This window comes from Leptinotarsa decemlineata, unplaced genomic scaffold (assembly GCF_025532065.1).
Source record: "Leptinotarsa decemlineata unplaced genomic scaffold, Ldec_3_MD MMD2_tig00026282_RagTag_RagTag, whole genome shotgun sequence".
NCBI classification, from domain to species: domain Eukaryota; kingdom Metazoa; phylum Arthropoda; class Insecta; order Coleoptera; family Chrysomelidae; genus Leptinotarsa; species Leptinotarsa decemlineata.
The window spans coordinates 2,619,902-2,639,901 of NW_027412668.1; the positions used below are offsets into that span (position 1 = coordinate 2,619,902).

Sequence of the window (20,000 nt, forward strand, 5' to 3'; positions counted from 1 at the left end):
TTCATTTTGTTCAAACTTGCATTTGCTGTAATAACCCAAATTGCAATGATAATAACATCCTTACTTCTCGTCAATTTGGATCCCAAGCAAATAAGGGTACTAATGATGCTATGTTCTCTTTGTTAGAAACGATATACTCCGAATATAACGCTAAAGAAGCAGTCGCTGCTATTTTCTGTGATCTATCGAAAGCTTTCGACTGTGTCAACCATGAGATCCTTCTTAATAAGTTGCAACAGAATGGCTTCAGAGGCAACACTCTCCACTGGTTTCATTCGTACTTATCAGGTCGCAAACAGGTAGTTAAAAGAACAGAGTGTTCCTCTGCTCAAACTATTAAATGTGGTGTACCACAAGGATCGATCCTTGGCCCAATTTTGTTTCTTATCTACATAAATGACTTAGCTTTTATAGATATAACGACCACAATTACTCTCTTTGCTGATGACACCACTTTATTATGGCACAACAAGGACATTCCTACCCTTCAAGATGCCATATCAGCTGACATCAACAAAATCAAAGAATGGTGCGACTGCAATAAGTTATCATTTAATATCAATAAAACTAGCATACTTACTTTCCACTGCAACTTACCTGAGATCTGCCTTGGTGACAAAATCTTAGACAGGGTACATAGTTATAAATTTCTAGGGTTGAATATTGATGATAAACTGAAATTTAAAAATCACACAATAAACTTAAGCAAGAAGCTTGCCTCAGGTTGCTATGCACCAAGAGTGATTTCTAGAGAACTAGGCTACTCCCATTCAAGAACAGCTTATTTCGCTCTAATAGATCCCCATATTAAATATGGAATTGCCTTCTGGGGAGTCTGTTCTAGAGATTTATTGCAAATGATTTTTGTGCTCCAAAAAGGGCTGTCCGATATATGTGCAAAGCAGCTCACAGGTATCCACGCAAGCCTCTTTCCATAGCTCACGGTATTTTAACAGTAGCTGCCCTGTTTATCTTGGAATCAATTTGCTTGATAAAAAAAAATACATTTTTTATGTTGATTTTTGTATCTTACATATTATTTATGACTTTGTCTCCAGACAATAAAGTATATTTGATTGATTGATTGAATTGAGGAACATTCCCCATTGTCAGTTAAGCGTAAACTTCAAAAGATACGTGTCCAAATTTCACAGCTATCGGACTATCAGTTTGTGGGCTAGAACTTCTTGAGTGAAGCAACTTCTGTTAGTTTGAAAAAAAATGGATGGAAAGGATTTTTGTGTGTTGATGAAGCATTGACTTTTGACGAAGAAAAATAACGCAACAGTCGGCTGGCAAAGTTATGGTATCAGTATTTTGGATTCGCATGGTAGAATATTTATCCACTATCTTGAAAGGAGAAAACCATCAACAGCGACTTTTACATAGCGTTATTGAAGTCTTTCAAGGACGAAATTGCGGAAAGACGCCCCCCTTTGGAGAAAAAGAAAGTATTGTTTTCTTGAAACGTTGTACCATGTCACAAATCAATGAAAACGATGGCAAAATTGCATGAATTGGGCTCCGAATTGCTTTTGCATCCACCGGATTTTCCAGATCTGGTCCCCAGCGACTTCTTTTTGTTCTTAGACCTCAATAAATGCTCGCTGGAAAGAAATTCAACGCCGATGAAGAGAGAATCGTCGAAACTGAGCGCTATTTTGAGGCGATAGACAAACCGTACTATGAAAATGACATCAAAAAATGACCGCTATAATCGTATGGCTCTCGAAGGCAACTATAGTGAATAATGAAATCAAATTTTACCAAAAACATCTTGTTTTCTATGCTTACGTAAGAACTTTCCAGCCCAACTGTTATACAGACATCCGTCGAGGATCCAAACAATTATCCAGAAGTTTCTATGGAAAAATCGTCATTGGTATATAATCAGAGTCATGTGTCCTTCTAATGTAGGTAGGTAGGTCTAAAGTGAGTGGGTCTAGTCGACCCTCCACCGCAACCCATAAAGGTTTATTGTAGCTTACACCTATTCACACTCGGCCAAATGAAACCAGCTTCTTAACGAAGCCGATTAGTTTGTACGGCGAGTGGTCTTCCAGGTCAGATGGTGAGATGCCAATGACAGGTTCTGGTCCAATGAAGACGCTTCAAGCACCCTCCTTTGCAAGCCAGAGAGCTTCGCTTGGGCCGCTGTAAAGTCTTCGGCCACCAAGCAATTGCACCATGAATGATCATTGGTTTGACAATCATTAGATTGGATTTGTTCGGGACCTAAACCCTAAGTTTTACCACAAATCCTTCGACATGTCCATAGAGATAGTCTGGCTTTGTGTAAAACTTTTTCGAAGTGAGCGTTCCACGTGAGTCTTTTATCAAGGACAATTCCACCTCTGTTCCAAATGGAATGACCTCACCATTGAGGAAAAGTGGCGTTAGATCGTCCAATTTTCTTCTCTTGGTGAAGGGGATTACCACAAGCTACCATTCCCGACGTGGACCTTGCCAGGATGACAAGGTCATCTGCATAAGCTTGCAGATCAACTTTTCTTCTGTCGACGGCATTAAGCATTCTAATAATATAGTCAGTTCGCAGAGTGTGGTAAAAATTATGTTGGGCAAACTAAATGACTTTCGCATACTCATATTACGGAACACACAACACATGGTCGATTTAGATTACTCAAAAAATATAACATAACAGTAAGAAGTGTATCAAGAAAATAGTTATTGACATTTTTCATGTGTGAAAAAATTAATTCAGTCAGAATTATTCATCAAAAGGATCTATGAAAAATCAAAAATGTTCATTAGTAGTGGAAAAAATCTATTTTATTTTGGTTCAGCGACCCGTTTGAAGTGTCTCTACGAAATTTCACGACCGCACAAGCGAGAAACATGATTTGTTACAGTTGGAACAATTATTGCAAGCTGAACGAAATTTATCTGCATTTCTCTGTTTTTGTCACCTTTATCTCTGACTCGTGCTAAGCGGTTCCTTTTTGACGATGTTTGGGCTATCAACTAGGTCATTTGCAGCAGCAGGGGTCCTCTTAGTGACTATGCCGCTTTGTGGGGGATATTCAGTGGCGTACATATCATCCACAGTCTGAAAGGATATGTGAATAGCATTTTTATGGCATTATCTAGCAAATTGGGGCATTCTGAAAATTAGGTTCCATATAAGGGTGTCCCTGGACTTCCTCTTTTCCTCTCGGGAATGTATAGATGGGGTCAAAATATCACCAGTACTTCATATAACTTTTTTTCCTAAAAGTCTTCGTAACCAAGTTACGGGCCCTCGAAGTTACAAAATGAAAAATGTTTTTCTTTGATACCTTTTCAAGTGAATATTCAAAATCATCCAAATTTTGGTAATTGACTAAACAAATGAATTCCGTCGATGAGCTATCATGCAGGAGTCAGTTGTTTTGCTACAAAGTCAGGAACGGACTACCCCCGATGGTCCACACCCCAAAACTTTGAAATGACAGATATTTTTCAATATTTTTCAACAAAATAAGGTTACTTGGACAATTTTATGAATAAAAGTACTCGTGTGGAAAGTCGATCGGAGCAACGAGTCTTGATAAAAATGTAGTTCTACTCGACGACATCAAACCCGCTCGTCCACCATTATTTGAAATGAATAATTATCAAAGCAGAAATAATAATGATAACGTTAATTCAACAACATTTATAACAGGAATAATACAAAGTATGCTAAAATGAAGTCGTAAACAAAAAGTACAGTACCTATATGGAAGTTTAAGTCACAATTGTGATAGCAGATATTTTTTCAAATAAATATTAAGTTCTGTAGATTCGTGGTGTTTTTAAACTAACAAGCTACTCTACTATGAAATATCGAATTCATTCCATATTTTGTATGTACATAATACGTGTGGAATAATCACGTTTCGTGTTGATCAGTTATCTGAATCTCATGAAACTCAACATTCGAATGTTTCAAATTCTTCTTCACAGCTAAACTGTTGAGGAGTTTCACTGATAATTATAATTTTATGGGAGAAATTCTTTAACACGAATCTAAATTTAGCTGAAAAAACGCACATCGGAAAAAATATTACTATACTACAAAAACGGCTGCACATGATCAGGTGAAAAATATCCAGGGAATAATTATGTTCCATTTCTTTCACAGATGTTGACAAAAAAACCTTTTAGAAAGTTTTGATAAAAAATGAGAAACTGGAATGCGATTTTGAATTGTTGAGTGGTGTGTTGTCATATGACTATCATTGTATTGTCAATATTCTATAGGATATTTTGAATTTTTTTGATATGGCCGAACAGTTTACATTCAATTAATATGCAGATATGCATGTATTTTATGGACGAGCATTTTGTAATGCTGCAGAAGCTCGTCGTCTGTATTCCGAGCATTTTCCCAATCGAACGGTACCGTCAAGAGAAACATTCGAGCGTGTCGATCGCAGCTTGAGGGAGACAGGTATACAATAATTGATAATTAATTTGAGCACGTTGTTTTATTTCGATATTATTGTAGGTACAGTTTTGCCAAAACGAGGTGGTGAGGGCGCTCCTAGGACTGTACGTACCGTTGTTTTGGAGGAAAATATTTTGGAAGCCGTCGCTGATGATCCTTCAATGAGCATCAGAAATCTATCAGAACAGTTCCATACATCCAAGTCCACTATTCATAGAATAATTAGGGAACAACTGCTCTCCACCCATTTCACATCCAGAAGGTACATGCCATGACACCTCAAGATTTTCCAGCACGACTGGAATATGCCAATTGGTTCATGGATAGGCAAAGAGAGGATATGACTTTTATTAATCGAGTTTTATTCACTGATGAAGCAGGTTCCAGTAGAGATGGAGTTATCAACTCTCCTAATCTCCATATATGGGCCGAAGAAAATCCCCATGGGATATTGCAAACCAAACACCAACGGAAATTCAACGTGAATGTTTGGGCTGGTATCATAGGAAACCATCTTATAGGACCATTCGTTCTACAGGACCGATTGAATGGAGAACGTTATTTGGAGTTCATTCAGAACGATTTGAATGGACTTTTGGAACATGTTCCATTGCAAACCCGAAGAGATATGTGGTTTATGCATGATGGCGCTCCTTCTCATTTTAGTTTGGTTGTGCGTGACCATCTGAACCATATTTTCCACAATAGATGGATTGGTAGAGGTGGGCCATATTCATGGCCATCGCGGTCTCCGGATTTAAATCCATTGGATTTCTTTCTGTGGGGGCATCTAAAAGCCTTGTTTACGCTACACCTATTCACACAAGAGATGCATTGTTGAATAGAATAATATTACATTGTGAAGCCATAAGAAACGACCCTGGAATGCTATTTCAAGTACAGAGAGGGTGTCTTCGCAGACTAAGAAAATGTATAGAGAGAGAAGGTGGTCATATCGAGCAGTTTCTGTAGCGGATTTTTCATTTCTGTTTGCTCTTGAGGCTCTTGAGTTTCGTTAGTTAAACGTGTTTGCATTATAAAAATTCGTTATGAACATTTTACCTATCATTTCCATTTTCCTTAAAAACTAATATTTTCGAATAATGGTAGACATCTCAGGATAAATGTTGTTGAATTAACGTTATCATTATTATTTCTGCTTTGATAATTATTCATTTCAAATAATGGTGGACGAGCGGGTTTGATGTCGTCGAGTGAAACTACATTTTTATCAAGACTCGTTGCTCCGATCGACTTTCCACACGAGTACTTTTATTCATAAAATTGTCCAAGTAACCTTAATTTGTTGAAAAATATTGAAAAATATCTGTCATTTCAAAGTTTTGGGGTGTGGACCATCGGGGGTAGTCCGTTCCTGACTTTGTAGCAAAACAACTGACTTCTGCATGAAAGCTCATCGAAGGAATTCATTTGTTTAGTCAATTACCAAAATTTGGATGATTTTGAATATTCACTTGAAAAGTTATCAAAGAAAAACATTTTTCATTTTGTAACTTCGAGGGCCCGTTACTTGGTAACGAAGGATTTTAGGAAAAAAAGTTATATGAAGTACTGGTGATATTTTGACCCCATCTATACATTCCCGAGAGGAAAAGAGGAAGTCCAGGGACACCCTGTATATATAGTTGAACATTACATTTCTGTGAAAGACACATTCTTGTACAGTCGCTGTTTCCTGGTGTATTTTGAGTTTTTACCCTTTTATAATCTGAAAAATGAATAAATCCAAAGCAATAAAGGATCCAACCAACTGTAATATGTGGCTAAAGTTCACCCCGAAAAGTTACTGTAGTTAGTCAATTACCCTGATAGCTTCATGAATTTTCCTAAGCGTAGAAACTCGTTTTTCTTCCATATGGAAATTAATTTGAAAAATTTATACACAGGGCTATTCAATTTCGTTTCTGTACATGGGGATCTCGTAAACGATAAGAGATAGAGTATCGGTTAAATTGTGGCAAAGTTGAGTATTTAAGAGACCTATCCAATGATGTTACAAAATCGAATATAGATCTTTTGGTTCTGGAGATATACAGGAAAAACAAAAAAATCCCAAATTACTTTTTGCCTATATCTTCTTTATTCGCAGACATATCAAAAATCTGTCAACATTTTGCTATCGGTACTTGAAGTAGGCTATCAGAATATGTCCGTGAATTTTGTATACAGGGTGTCATCTGACTTGGGCCACCCCCATCTTTGAATTTTTTAATACGGACCTGTATTTTTTGTATCTTCGACGTTCATTTCATACTGAGAAATCAAATTAATTTTTATATTTCGGGGTGTTTGGGTCATATTTGATTATAATTGTGTGAATTATTTCCTTTTGAATTACGGACCTGGAAATTGGCTGAATAAAAACACAATACAAACTTTCACCTTTCCCTATGTACCGTAGAGTTTTTCGAGAGTTTTTTTTCATTTCTAGGTACCTGTTATTTTTTTTATTGCTCTCAGCATTTTCTACAATGAACTTCGAATAGGAAAAAATTTAATGATTATCTGAAACATATCTACATCAAAAATATAATATATGTGTTTTGATAAGCAGAAAAAAAATGATAACATCCGAAACGAACACTATAGGTAATTGTAATGAAAATTGAAATGAAGTAATTTATATACACAAAAAATTGATGTTGGAATTGGATGTTGGAATTGAATTATTTGCTGCATTGTTGCGAAATCATTCAAAATTCTCAATCTCGAGTCTTCCACATTTTCCATTTCTCTGCCAGCGTAAATCCTATTTTTCAATGTCCCCCATAGAAAATAGTCCAAAATAGTAAGATCTGGTGATCTTGCAGGCCATTATATTGGCCCAATATTTGTCTCGGAATGGAAGGACTCCAATCCAAACATTTATTGCGCTATTAATTTTTTTGTGCATATAAAATTACTTCATTTCAATTTTCATTACAATTATTGTGTGGTTTTGGATGTTATTATTGCTATCATTTCTTTTTCTGCTCATCAAAACATATATAATATTTTTTTGTTGTACAGTGATTGAAACTTTGCACCAGTCATGTTGAAATTTTTATAGCACCTTTTTAATTTCTCTCTAAAAATGTCCGTATGAGTAAAAATTTATCAGAAAAGTTAAACTCCATGATGAGTTTGTTATGTATACATGAATTGATGACAATTAACCGAACTTGTTTTTTAAAATAAAGGGGATATCTGTCAAAAATAAGCAAAACGTTAACTTTATCGTAGTTGCATAAAATTTAGCATATGGATATAAAATTGCCGTAGACATAACTTTTTCAAGTAACGTTTTGTTAAATTCGATCTAGAAATGCACTTTTTCAATTTTTTTCAAAAAAAAAGTTGGCCGCATCATTTTAAGTTAAATTTAAAGCACAAACAAGTGCCGAAGTTAAACTTTTGAAACTTTTCGAAAAAAAAAGCTTAGATTACATTGAAGAAACACCAACAAAAAAAAAACAAATATCTTATGGAGCTATCACTAATATACTTCTTTAATGATGCCTCAAATTGGTTTATTGAATTAGATTCTTCTACAAATTGTGGTATATTATTGAATTCGTTTAAGTCTTTATGAAATATACTATTCATTCCAAATTTGCTCAATAAGAATATTTGAAAGTTATTGCGGAGCAATCCTTCATGCAGCTCAAATATATATATATATATATATATATATATATATATATATATATATATATATATATATTTATTTTATATAATATTATATATATATATATATATATATATATTATATATATATATATATATCATAGTCATAAATAATATACGTATGCAGTTAGAAAACTCATCCCAGTCTACTCTGATGGATATATACAGAAACAAATCATTTTTTCCCCCCCCGATAACCTGTGCCTACGCCTATGGCGCCCTCGGCATTACCTGTCCACGTTTGTATGCATTTGTTCGTCTCTAATTTCCGCAGACCGATTTCGAACTTGCTACTCCCACTTCGTCATCCACTTTGTCTTTAACGTCATTTTACCGATGCTTCATAGGTATCTGCTCCGCACCGTTTTACGATTTGCACAAGCTAATTGCAGATGTTTATGCGGCTTCAGATCGTAAAAATTCGCCAAACGCTCAAACTGTAACTGAAACGACTTTTGTTTTCATTGTGGATGTTTTTGTTTCTTGGCAAGAGGCAAGACAAACGTGGATCTGACAAAACCATGTGCTATAGTCCACGAACTCGTTATTTTTTTCTATACGGCGTTCCATATCTCTATTTAGGAAACAGATAGGAATCTAAATTTCTATAATATTACCTTATTACTCGAGCTCGACAAAATAAAAATATTGGCGGTCACACATGGTGTTCAATTTTTTCTGGGCGGATCCCAACTATGTTTTTTCAAATGGCAACCTATATTTTCTATCGTTTTCTCGGTTTCTACATAGAAAGTAAAACACACTTTATGCATATCTTTACTTCGAAAATATTGACGGTTTTCGATATATCTAGCATGACAGGTTTTTTTTCCAATATTCGTCACTCAGAATATTTGAAATTATAAAGTTGTGCCAAGTCCAATTGAATTTTTTTTTTGTCAAATATTCTACATTGGTAACTCTCTCAAACGATATATCTGACGTCGACCTGTGATATACAGGGTATGAAAAACCGCTTGCCACATATTGTAAATAAAAATTTGCAGAATCTTCCTTATTTTGAATGGAACACCCTGTATATTATTGATTCATAATGAGCGCCAACGAAACCTCTACAAATTTCATCAAGTATTCCTTATGGCTAGGTTCACTAGTTTTTCTAAAAAAAGCATTTTTTTCGAAAAATGGTAGTTCTTCCTATTTCTACGCCATTAAACTAGACTTTTTTCAAAGCGAAATCCATTTGACGACTGAAGAATGTACGAAAGATATTTCGTTTCAATTTTGTACATGATAGCGTGTCCTATAGTTTTTCTAATTTTTTTTTCTAAAAATGACAACTCTCTATTGTATCGCCATAATATCAATGATTTTTTTACTGTGAAATCCATATGTGACGACTGTGATAGAGATATATATTATGTTTATAACACATTTATTCTCTAAATAGAACACTGTGCAATTTCTTCATTTGATGCATAGTTTTTGTAGAAGCCTTTCCTTAAAATATCGCCCCATGCCTAAAATTATCTGTTGCTAGATAAACAAGTTTTGAATTACACCGCAAAATGTAAGTTCTTGAATAATTACAATAGTTTCAATAATCTCGAAATTTGTGCCATATTTTTTTTGGTCTAAAACAACCTCAGCGAGTAAAATAAAATTAAACGATTTGTTGAAACCGGATGTATCAATTATTCTAAACATGAGCGCATCAAGCCAGCTACTAATGAAGATAATGAATTGCAAGTTCTTCTTGCTGTTGAAGAAGATCCTAGTAGGAGTCAACGACAAATTGGTGAAATGTGGATATAAGTGAGAGATCAGTGCAACGAGTTTTGAAGAAACATCGCTTTCATCCATCTCATACTACTGTATGCCGATTTTGAGAAAAAGAGTGAGATTTTGCAATTGGGCCATGGGAAAAATTCGTCAAAACGAACATTTTTTCAATAACATTTTATGGTCGGATGAATCGACATTCCATAAAAATGAATTTGTGAATCGACATAATTACCATTATTATTCGACAGAAAATCCCCACTTATTGAGACAGGTGGACTATCAATATAGGTGGTCGATAAATGTCTGGGGAGGCATCATTGGAGAATATGTAATTGGTCCATACTTTTTTCAGGAACATATGAATGGAACAATGTATGGGCACCTGCTCACTATTCGGCAGAAGTGAGAGATCATCTAAATGAAGTATTTCCCAATAAATGTATAGGACGGAATGGGCCTGTACGGTGGCCCGCTAGATCACCAGATTTAACAGAACTGGATTTTTCCTATGGGAATACATAAAAAAATATGGTTTACCTCGAGCCACCGAGCCGCCAGCTTCTTCCGAAAATATGTGACTTAGAATAACGAATGCTTTTGGCAGCATTACACCAGCTGTCTTGCGCAGGATAGAACAGTCTTTCAAACATAGACTTTAGCTCTGCATTCAAGAAAATGGAAGACATTTCGAACATATTTTACAAAAGTTTCATCATCAACCTTTTTTAGTTAAATATCTAGAACTTCAGCCCTGAATTCATGAATATCATTTAATCGTGTTTGGTTTGATAATGCACGATTTATGGGAAAAATTCTGCATCCAATGAAAAAAATAATTTTCCATTTAGCAAAATGTGATAGGTATATACATTTATTTCGTAAAAAAATATTTGTTTGGACACGCTATAATGTACAAAATTGAAACAAGATATCTTTCGTACATTCTTATCAGTCGTCAAATGGATTTCGCTTTGAAAAAAGTCTTTCATCGAGTTTATGGCGTAGAAATAGGAAGAACGACCATTTTTCGCAAAAAAATGCTTTTTTAAGAGAAAACTATTGAACCTAGGCATAGGGAAATACTTAATGAAATTTGTAGAGGTTTCGTTGGGCTCCTTATGAATCAATAATATAGAGGGTGTTCTATTTAAAATAAGGAAATTCTGCAAATTTTTATTTACAATATGTGGCAAGCGGTTTTCATACCCTGTATATCACAGGTCGACTTCAGATGTAACGTAAATACAATTGGACTTGGCACAACTTTATAATTTCAATATTGTGACGAATATTGGAAAAAAAACCTGTCATGCTAGATATCTCGAAAACCGTCAACATTTTCGAAGTGAAGATATTCATAAAGTGTCTTTAATTTTCTATGTAGGAACCGAAAAAAGCGATAAAAAATATAGGTTGCCATTTAAAAAACACAGTTCCTCGCCAACATTCAATTTGGTTTCCGTAAAACAAATCTACAATAAGGGCACTAGTGAAGTCGTGGAGGACATTGTCGATGGCCTTGAAAAAATGCAACATTCCATCCTTTCTATGTGCGATTTGTCCAAGGCGTTTGACTGTGTCTCACACGACCTACTGTTAGAAAAGTTATCTTATTATGGGGAACACCACTCAAATTGATGTCATCGTTTTTAACAAATAGGCAACAACTGGTCAAAATGAAAAATACTACATCCAAGCTCAGGACAGTGAAACATGGAGTTTCACAGGGATCGGTCCTTGGTCCTTTGCTTTTTATCATTTACATAAATGCAGCATATGCTACAGGTATCAGCCACCATTCTTTCGCTGATGATACGTCACTTAGGCATACGCCAAGGAAATGTTCTATCCTTGAGAAAGAAATTAAAACTTTTTTTTTGGGTTTCACTCGATATATTCCTTGTTACAACTTCTTGAGTGATCTTTTCATTCCACAGTATACTGTTCTTCCTTACAATAGACAGTAAATTTCATGTAAGTATATCTTCAGCAAGACATTCGCAACTCTAACCAGTGAGTTGTTCAGATTTCAGTCCTATATACTTTTTTTTAGAAAACACTTTGAAAATCTGTAATCACCTGTGCACAACGCAGAATTTATGAACAAAAATTGTTAACTATCAGTCAGAATTTTCAGTTTAAAATGTTCCCTCTGTAAAAGAATGATGTAACAATCCAAGCCTTCGAAATCAATTTTCAACGATTTTGTAAAACATGTTGCTTCTTGCAAACCATTAGCAATTTGCATAAAATTAGCAAATGATACTTTAATTGCTCAAAATACCAAAAATTCGATAAAACAAATGAGCTGATCATAACTTCCTAATTGCGCGATTTTTTACGTGAATTTTAATTTTTGAATGATAACCCCTGCGATAAAGCTATCCGGTGATAATTGCCGGAAAGTATAACATTTTCCGACACATCATTTGTCAACCATTGTCCTGGCTTATCAGCTGTTGGTCGTTATCACTGAAAATGTTAAAATTCGTTTCGGAAGGGAACATATCGAAAAACTCCCTGGAATTGGTTTTCCTTATGGTCGTGTCGAACAGAGGGAGCTCATGAAACTTCATATCACTATACAGAGTGTGTCACATCGAGCTCCCATTAGAAGTTTGAGAAGGGGACACTATCAAAAAATCTTTCGAATGAAAATTTTAGATGTTAATGCATAGGGCTATTTCAAAATATTTTTCAGCAAAAAATTGAATTGTATGGATAGGTATATACCAAGCGGTGGTCAGAAGTTATGCCAAAAATAATGTCCAAAACTCATTTGAATAGTCTGTGTTTTGGATATGTTTTTGAAATGCAGCTTTTATATAACAGTCTATTTATGTTGAAATGCCAAACCAAAGTAAACATAATTCATTTGACAGTTGACAAAATGGCCGTCAGTTAAGGAAGTGTTGCTAACTTGAAGTTCTATACCTCTATAGATATACCCTTTACATATGAGTGTTCTCATTCCTCAGTAGTTCACTTCGGTTCCTTCTATTGTACATGATCAGCTGAAGAATATACAAACGTGGAAGGGGTAGTATTTGGGAATTCTTGAATAAAGGTTTACATGTTTTAGTTGGATGAGCATAAAATATTGTTCTTATTATCCTTTTTTTGAATACGAATGCTCTTCCGAAGTGACAAGATGATCCCCAAAAGATCACGCCATATTCCAGAGTAGACGGAACCATCCCAAAATATAATATTTCCAGGATGTCTGCTGATACAGTATCTAGCAGATTTTTTAATTATATAGCATGTAGTGCGTAGTGTTTACGTGTGCTTCCCATGTTAGCTTACTATCCAAAGTAACACCTGAGAGCTTGATGGTTTCTTTAGAATGTTCAGATTCACCAGATAAGGCTGGGTATAGGTCATAGTTTGGGTTTATGTTTTATATTGTAGACTCAATCTAAATTCCAAAAGAAGAATCTAGCTAAAAGCGGAAGTTCTCTTTGAAAAAATAGATTTTTTTTTCGAACATTCAATACTCCAGTATGAGAACACATTATAACCTAAAATCTTCTATTCATGATAATTCCAAACTTCACAATGAAAACTTCATTTACAACACGCGCTTTACTACAACAGTAGTTTCCTCGATTGGACTGTTCCAACTTTGGAGTTACTTCGCAAGTTCATGTTCGGATTGCTCAAAGAGAAATCATAAATAAAACTATTTTATGATCTACGAGACAGCTAACGACTTCGAATGTAAGAAACACTGTGACACGAAATACGGGTTTCATTAAATTTTTTTCCTTTCGGTAAACGATGATTTCTAATAGAAATGACAAATGAGTAGAAATTACTGAATATAAAATCCGTGTAGATATAAATTGGCTTGACCGTTGGAATAAATGAATGTACATGGTGCATCATTTTCGTCTAAAGCGGTAATTGATGAAATGCTTTGAAGGAGTTTTTTATAACACCTGGGTTGAAAAGTCGCGTGTTTTTTTTTGTTCAAAGTTGACTCGTTTTATCAAAGTTTGTTGTGCTTTCGGGCGAGTTGGACGAGGTTCACCAGTTGCTCTCCACTCAGATGACGATCGTTTTGATCTCGGAGTGAAGTGATGGATCCATGTTTCATCCACTGTCACATATCTATGCAAAAATTTCGGTTTGTTGTGTTTAAACATCGCCAAACACTGCTCAGAATAATCAAGACTCTCTTGTTTTCGGTCAGTGAACAGTGAACTTGCGCGACACCCACTTTGAACAGACATTTCTCATTGTCAGATGCTCATGCAATATAAAGCCAACACGTTCTTTTGATATCTTCACAATATTAGCTAACTCACGCAATTTCACTTTTTGATAATTCAAAATTATTCAGTGGATTTTTTATGTTTTCCGGTATTACTGCTTCATTTGGACGTCCACTGTGTTCTGCATCATCGGTGTCTCTACGACCACGTTTGAAGTCAGCAAATCAAAGTTTAATTATTGTTTCTAATGGAGCGGATCTATATATACAAAACGAAAAGTTTGCATCTGGCTTCAAACAGCAAGCAGACAATTTCCATTCTGATGAAGATGTCCCATAGTGTACTTTGTTGTTCATTATTTCTTTTGAAATCTTCGAAAACATCAGCAACTTAAGAGCTCTCCATTTTTCAATCAAACTGTACTTCTTTTAACCAAACAAAAATCACTTGTTTGACATCCAACAACCAATACTCATCGTTTGTGAAGATGGCTACCAAAATAATTTTCTGATAATATATACTACAATCTAGCTCCCATTGTTGATTTCAAGATAGAAATTTTAAGACATTCGATTTGAAATGTTTCTGTTATTTTGGATCATTGATTGAAATTAAAACAAGTTCCCCCTTTTAATTCTTCGATACGATAGAGGCGAATTTGGTAAACCAAAAGGCATTCGTAAAATTTCCCAATAACGTGCAATAAGTCATAATTTTCTGATATCTACTAAAATCTAGCTCCCATTTGTATTTAGGAATGTTCTGTAAAGAGAGAAATTCTAAGACATTCGATCTCGAAATGTATCTATTATGTTGGATTATTGCTTGAAATTAAAGTAAGTTTCCCCTTTGATTCTTTGATAAGATAGAGGCGAATTTGGTAAACCAAAAGGCATTCGTAAAATTCAGTAATTACACCCAATAAGTCATAATTTTCTGGTGATATCTACTAAAATCTAGCTCCGATTTGTCTTTAGAAATGTTCTGTTGATTATAAAGAGAGAAATCCTAGGACATTCGATTTCGAAATGTTTCTGTTATGCTGGATTATCGATTGAAATTAAAACAAGTTATACCTTCAATTCTTTGATCCGATAGAGGCGAATTTGGTAAACCAAAAGGCATTCGTAAAATCTCCTAATTACGTGCAATAATTTCCCGATAACCTTTGCTTTCAAACTGATTTTTTCAATATATAGACAACATAATAAACAAAAATTATTTATGACTCTTGATATTCCGTTGGGAATTCAAATATGAGGAACATTAAGTCACGGTACAGGTTTTTATAGATATTTTTTCAACTTAATGCTCATAATTATTAATGGAAATGAGAATTAGAAATTCTAGTGCTAAATACAGAATCCGGGTATGTATACAGGGTAGATACTATCCCTCACTGACTGAGTAGTTGTGATAATTCAGGGCCGCTAAACAGGATTGAAAATAGAATCATTATGAAATACATCAGGTAGAAGGTGAAAGTTGAAGTTCATATTTTTGTTCTTAGCATATTCCTTCAGATCAAATTGTCTGATAAGTACTGCTTTTTAAAACTGCAATAACGATTAGGAAAGAAGTTCATAATTTCACTGGAATATAAAACTCCATGAAGTACACATGAAAGATGAATATATACTTATTTCAAGAGGATTCAGACAAATGTACCTTACGAACATCATAGTTAATATATTCCATATTGAACTTTGTTGGATGAACCCGAAGAAGGTTTAGCAGTTCAGATTTTTGCAACATTTCTGATTTATGGGAATGAAAATGATACATCAATATTATACCACACATAACTCAGCCTGATATATAGTGAGTATAACTGCTTCAGTAGGTGAATAACATTAAACTCGACAAAAACAAATTAAAAACTAATGGATAATCGTAGTTGGGTATTCATGATTCATTCACCAGTAAATCAATTCATTATTCTTACTCACCTTTCAAATGCTTTAGAAAACTATACTACTTTTCAAATTAGTGTTATTTCCGATCACTCTCCTCTACTTTGGTAAAATTGCAAGTAGACTTGTGATATAGTCATTCGTTTTTATCAAATTGGCTTGTGAATTGTTATTATTAGTAAATTTTAATGAGTCGCTACGGCGACAATTTAAATCCAATTGTCAAATTGACGGTTACATTTCGAATAAAACCCCAAATTCGCAAACCACAGCCTCCCCCTGCGATCCCAATCACCAATAGAACATCCTCAAAAGTCACTTTAGATCACAATATCCATATAAGTAAATTCCTTGAACAAAAGTGCAGCGCAACACTTCCAGTAACTCCACATGAACCTAACCTAAAAATGAAGCGCCTGCAAGTCTACGTAGGCGTGCCCTGCCTACAGATCGCATCCAGGCTCCGCCTAGTCGGGATAAAAACGTGTTCCAGATAGACCGGTCGATGCCGCTCGGCCAATGCGGAGCGCGAGAGGCGTGGCAAAGTTAGCGGTTCGCTGAACGGTAGCGAAACCTATCGGTTGAGAGGCTAAACCACAGTCCAAAGCGTACTATTATATGATTATTCTTCATTATAGTGCCTACGTCCGTAGGTAGTAGATGGTTGGTTTACAAACGGTCAATTTACCTACGTAAAAAAACGACATATGCGCTCAATTTCGTGTAATTTGGTTCGGGGCTCGATCTTCAAATAGTTTTTACTCAATTATAGTGTGGATTACACCTATTATCGTTGTTGAATACGTTAAATTGCTTTCGCTTACTTTTGATTAACGTTATTAACTGTTCAAACTGTTTCTCCCACACCGTTTATCGAATTCACACCTGCGTTTCGGGCTAGTGATAGTGGACTGATCGGATTTTAGTGGTTTTAGTGAACTCTAGTGCTGTTTTGGACACGATACTTTTTTCAAGACGACTCCAAACTTCGGCAAAGTGGATAACAAACCCTTCACGACGTTGAACTTCACAGACCTAGGTTCCCCATTCGGGGGCCCCAACGAAGACCCACCGGGGACACCATCAATGTCGGGGAAGGCCACATCGGGCCCCCGACGCCCCACGAGTCGAACAATTCCACCCCCGTGTCGAAAAGTGCTTTTATCGAACTGCAACAACACGGGTACGGACCCTTGAGGTCCTATCAGCATCACTTCAACTCGCCGGCGGGAAATGCCCATTCGGGGCCGACGGGAGGGCATGACACTGGGTTTCCTAGCCCCAGGAGCGCCTTGGGGTCCTACCCCTTTCCTCCTATGCAGCACAATTCGTACACCGGCTATCATTTAGGATCTTACGCTTCGAATTGTCCGCCTTCTCCGAAAGATGATGGTGAGTTTTTGGAGTGCCGCATGGTTACGTTCTCGACCCGGTTTTGTATCGAATGTATAGAAAACATTATCATTCCAAAAGAGATCATTCCAATGTGTAGTCATGAAACTTATTACTATTACTACTTCTGCATCGTGAAGGTGCATATAAGTAAAACGTGGAATGGGAACTGGATATATATTCTATGTTGAATGTAATGAATAACCTGATTTTCCACAGGGAGTTTGTTTAACGGATAGGGTTAAAAAATTCTGGCAGATCTTACAGAGTTGTAGTACCTGATGTTGATTTATTGGTAATCAAAATTGAGAAAAAATGTAGACTTACCTAAACCTGAATTTTGCATATAGAGAAAAAATAAGGCTGAAAAGTGTCAGCATTCAAAAATTCAAATCAATCATTGAGCTGGAAAGGAAATAAATTATCTAAGCATATATTGTGAAAGGACCAAATCGAGCGAAAGTGGAAAGAAGTGTAATTTTGAAACTATTGCTGAGTCGTTTTTTCTTAAGGAACTACTTAATACTATCATTTCAATAGATAATTTTATAAATAAGTAGTTACTGAAATTTACTTCTTTGTATGATCTATACATCTTTGTAAAGAGTTCATCGTTGAAATCAATTGCCTGCTCCCTTTCTTTCCAAGATTCCCACATTTTTATGTACAAAGATGGACAAGTGGAAAGCCAAAACCTTTCTTTCGCAAAAATACTCTCTCTTGAAAATATACTCTTTCCAATTCGAAGTAGGTTTTGAAAGTGAATGACACATTTTTTTTGTAATAATGATAATTATTAATGTTTTTAATGTGTTTTTTCGGAATCAGTGTAATTTTCAAAGGTTTCAGTGAATAGTGATTTGTAGAACTGACAAAAAGAATAGGTAGATGATGAATTTGAGTTTGAACAAAAAAAACTGAAACGCGGAACTTTGGGATTATATGTGATCAAAAAAATGATATTTTGATTGAACGAGTAATATGTTTTGATAACCTAGATCTCGCACTTTCTCACTTTCTAAAAATCAAAGTTGTTACTTACGAAAAGTAAAAAAGAACATCGCAGTCGAAAAACGTATTTCAGAAAAATTTCCACCAGCTTGACGTGTTTTTCCTGAATATATGGGAATGTCGAGAGGTTTTCACAAAAAAATGAATATTTGATCATGACTATCCATATAATAAACTCAGTTTTTCCTCTTCATTCTTCCTTTTGAAGATGATCATTTGGTGTCGAATCTATACAACAATAGACTCCTACCTATGGAAATCGGAAAGGAAAAATAACATTTCTATACTTTTGTAGGCCTTTCTTCGCACAACGATTGTTTTTTGGCATGTTATATCTATATATTACAAAAAAGCGAATGACCGTTTTTTACTAAAGTCATTCAAAAAAATTACACTATAACATAAATGTATAAAGCAAATTCTCGAATATTAAAGAAGTATTGCCCAACTTCAAATTCAATATCATATGAAAATAAAAAAAAAGTGTATCATTGTTTTTCAAAATGTGGTTTGAATACGTTGAATTTTTTGAAATTTCACCAAATCTCAATTCACTTTCGAATACCTTTCAAAATTTCATAGTCAAGATCAAAACGACTGAATTAGCACAAATAATCAATGCTTTGACATTGGCATTTGTAAATTAATTTTAAAACAAGCAGATCACTACAAACTTCAGGAATTTCTTGAAAATTCTCAGCATGCTTCTCAATATCGGTTTTTAATGCATTCGCAATGCTAAACATTCAATATTGTATGAATTCAAAGAATTTCACTTCAACTTCAACACAAATATCAGAAGAAATATTTTATACTCTGTCCATGAATATCAATTTTTTATTATTTGTTTATTCTCAATCAAGTTGAATAAAGTATCTTTGATATTTTCATCAACTAACATCAGGGTGTATGAATTATTTGAATAATAGCATAAATATTCAAATATTACTTCATCAAAACATAAAATATTTTTTCAGAACTCTTAGAGAAACTAAACATGAGAAATTAGCTTTTAATGATTTTGAAAATTTCAAACTAACGTAAAGAAATGCTATTAAAATGTTATATACAATGACATCTGGCAATGGCTGGAAATTTTCTACGAATTATCGTTTTTTACAAGGATCTTTTCAACTTCTTTCCTTTTTGTTCAGATATCTCATATCGGGCGAATACTGAGAGATAATTCCAAAGTCTGTTTTGAATTATTCTGATCTATTTTACGTAGTTAACGAGTTTTTTCAATGCTTCTTTGTTTATTCTCATGTTTTTCAATACTGTTTTTTTTTCATTGGTACTTATGGATTTAGAATCTACGTAGAGTCACAAGTTTTCATGTTTGTAAATAGATTTTGACGAAATACTATGAATCTATTATTGGAAAAAAATGACCCTTTGATTTTACATATTGAAATATTTCGAAAAAATAAAAGACATAACTTTCCACATTTGCACTACAAATTGAAATCACAAAAGCATAGTTTTCCGATAATGTAGAGCGGACAAAGATGATTCAACATCAACCCGACAAAAATTACTCGATAATCAAGTTAAGAATGGGAAATTCAATAGGCGAACTTTCAGACACAAACTGGAAGAAAA

At 34.7% G+C, this 20,000-nt stretch overlaps 1 protein-coding gene and 1 long non-coding RNA gene across 4 annotated transcripts in view; one reads left to right on the forward strand and one right to left on the reverse strand.

The window, feature by feature from the left end:
• LOC141484612 (uncharacterized) overlaps positions 1-20,000 on the reverse strand; it is a 431,842-nt gene that overhangs the window by 210,103 nt on the left and 201,739 nt on the right. The window lies entirely within an intron of this gene.
• The window catches only part of Dll (homeotic protein distal-less), a 164,120-nt gene that overhangs the window by 16,664 nt on the left and 127,456 nt on the right, over positions 1-20,000 (forward strand). For 2 of the 3 annotated variants that reach the window (XM_023164725.2, XM_023164726.2), the window contains exon 1: positions 16,625-17,387. The exons of the other annotated variant lie outside the window; for it this stretch is intronic. In XM_023164725.2, the coding sequence (XP_023020493.2) occupies positions 17,312-17,387 (76 nt within the window). In that variant the 5' untranslated portion in view covers positions 16,625-17,311. Of the gene's footprint in view, positions 1-16,624; positions 17,388-20,000 lie in introns of those variants that run through there. 3 annotated transcript variants of the gene reach the window in all.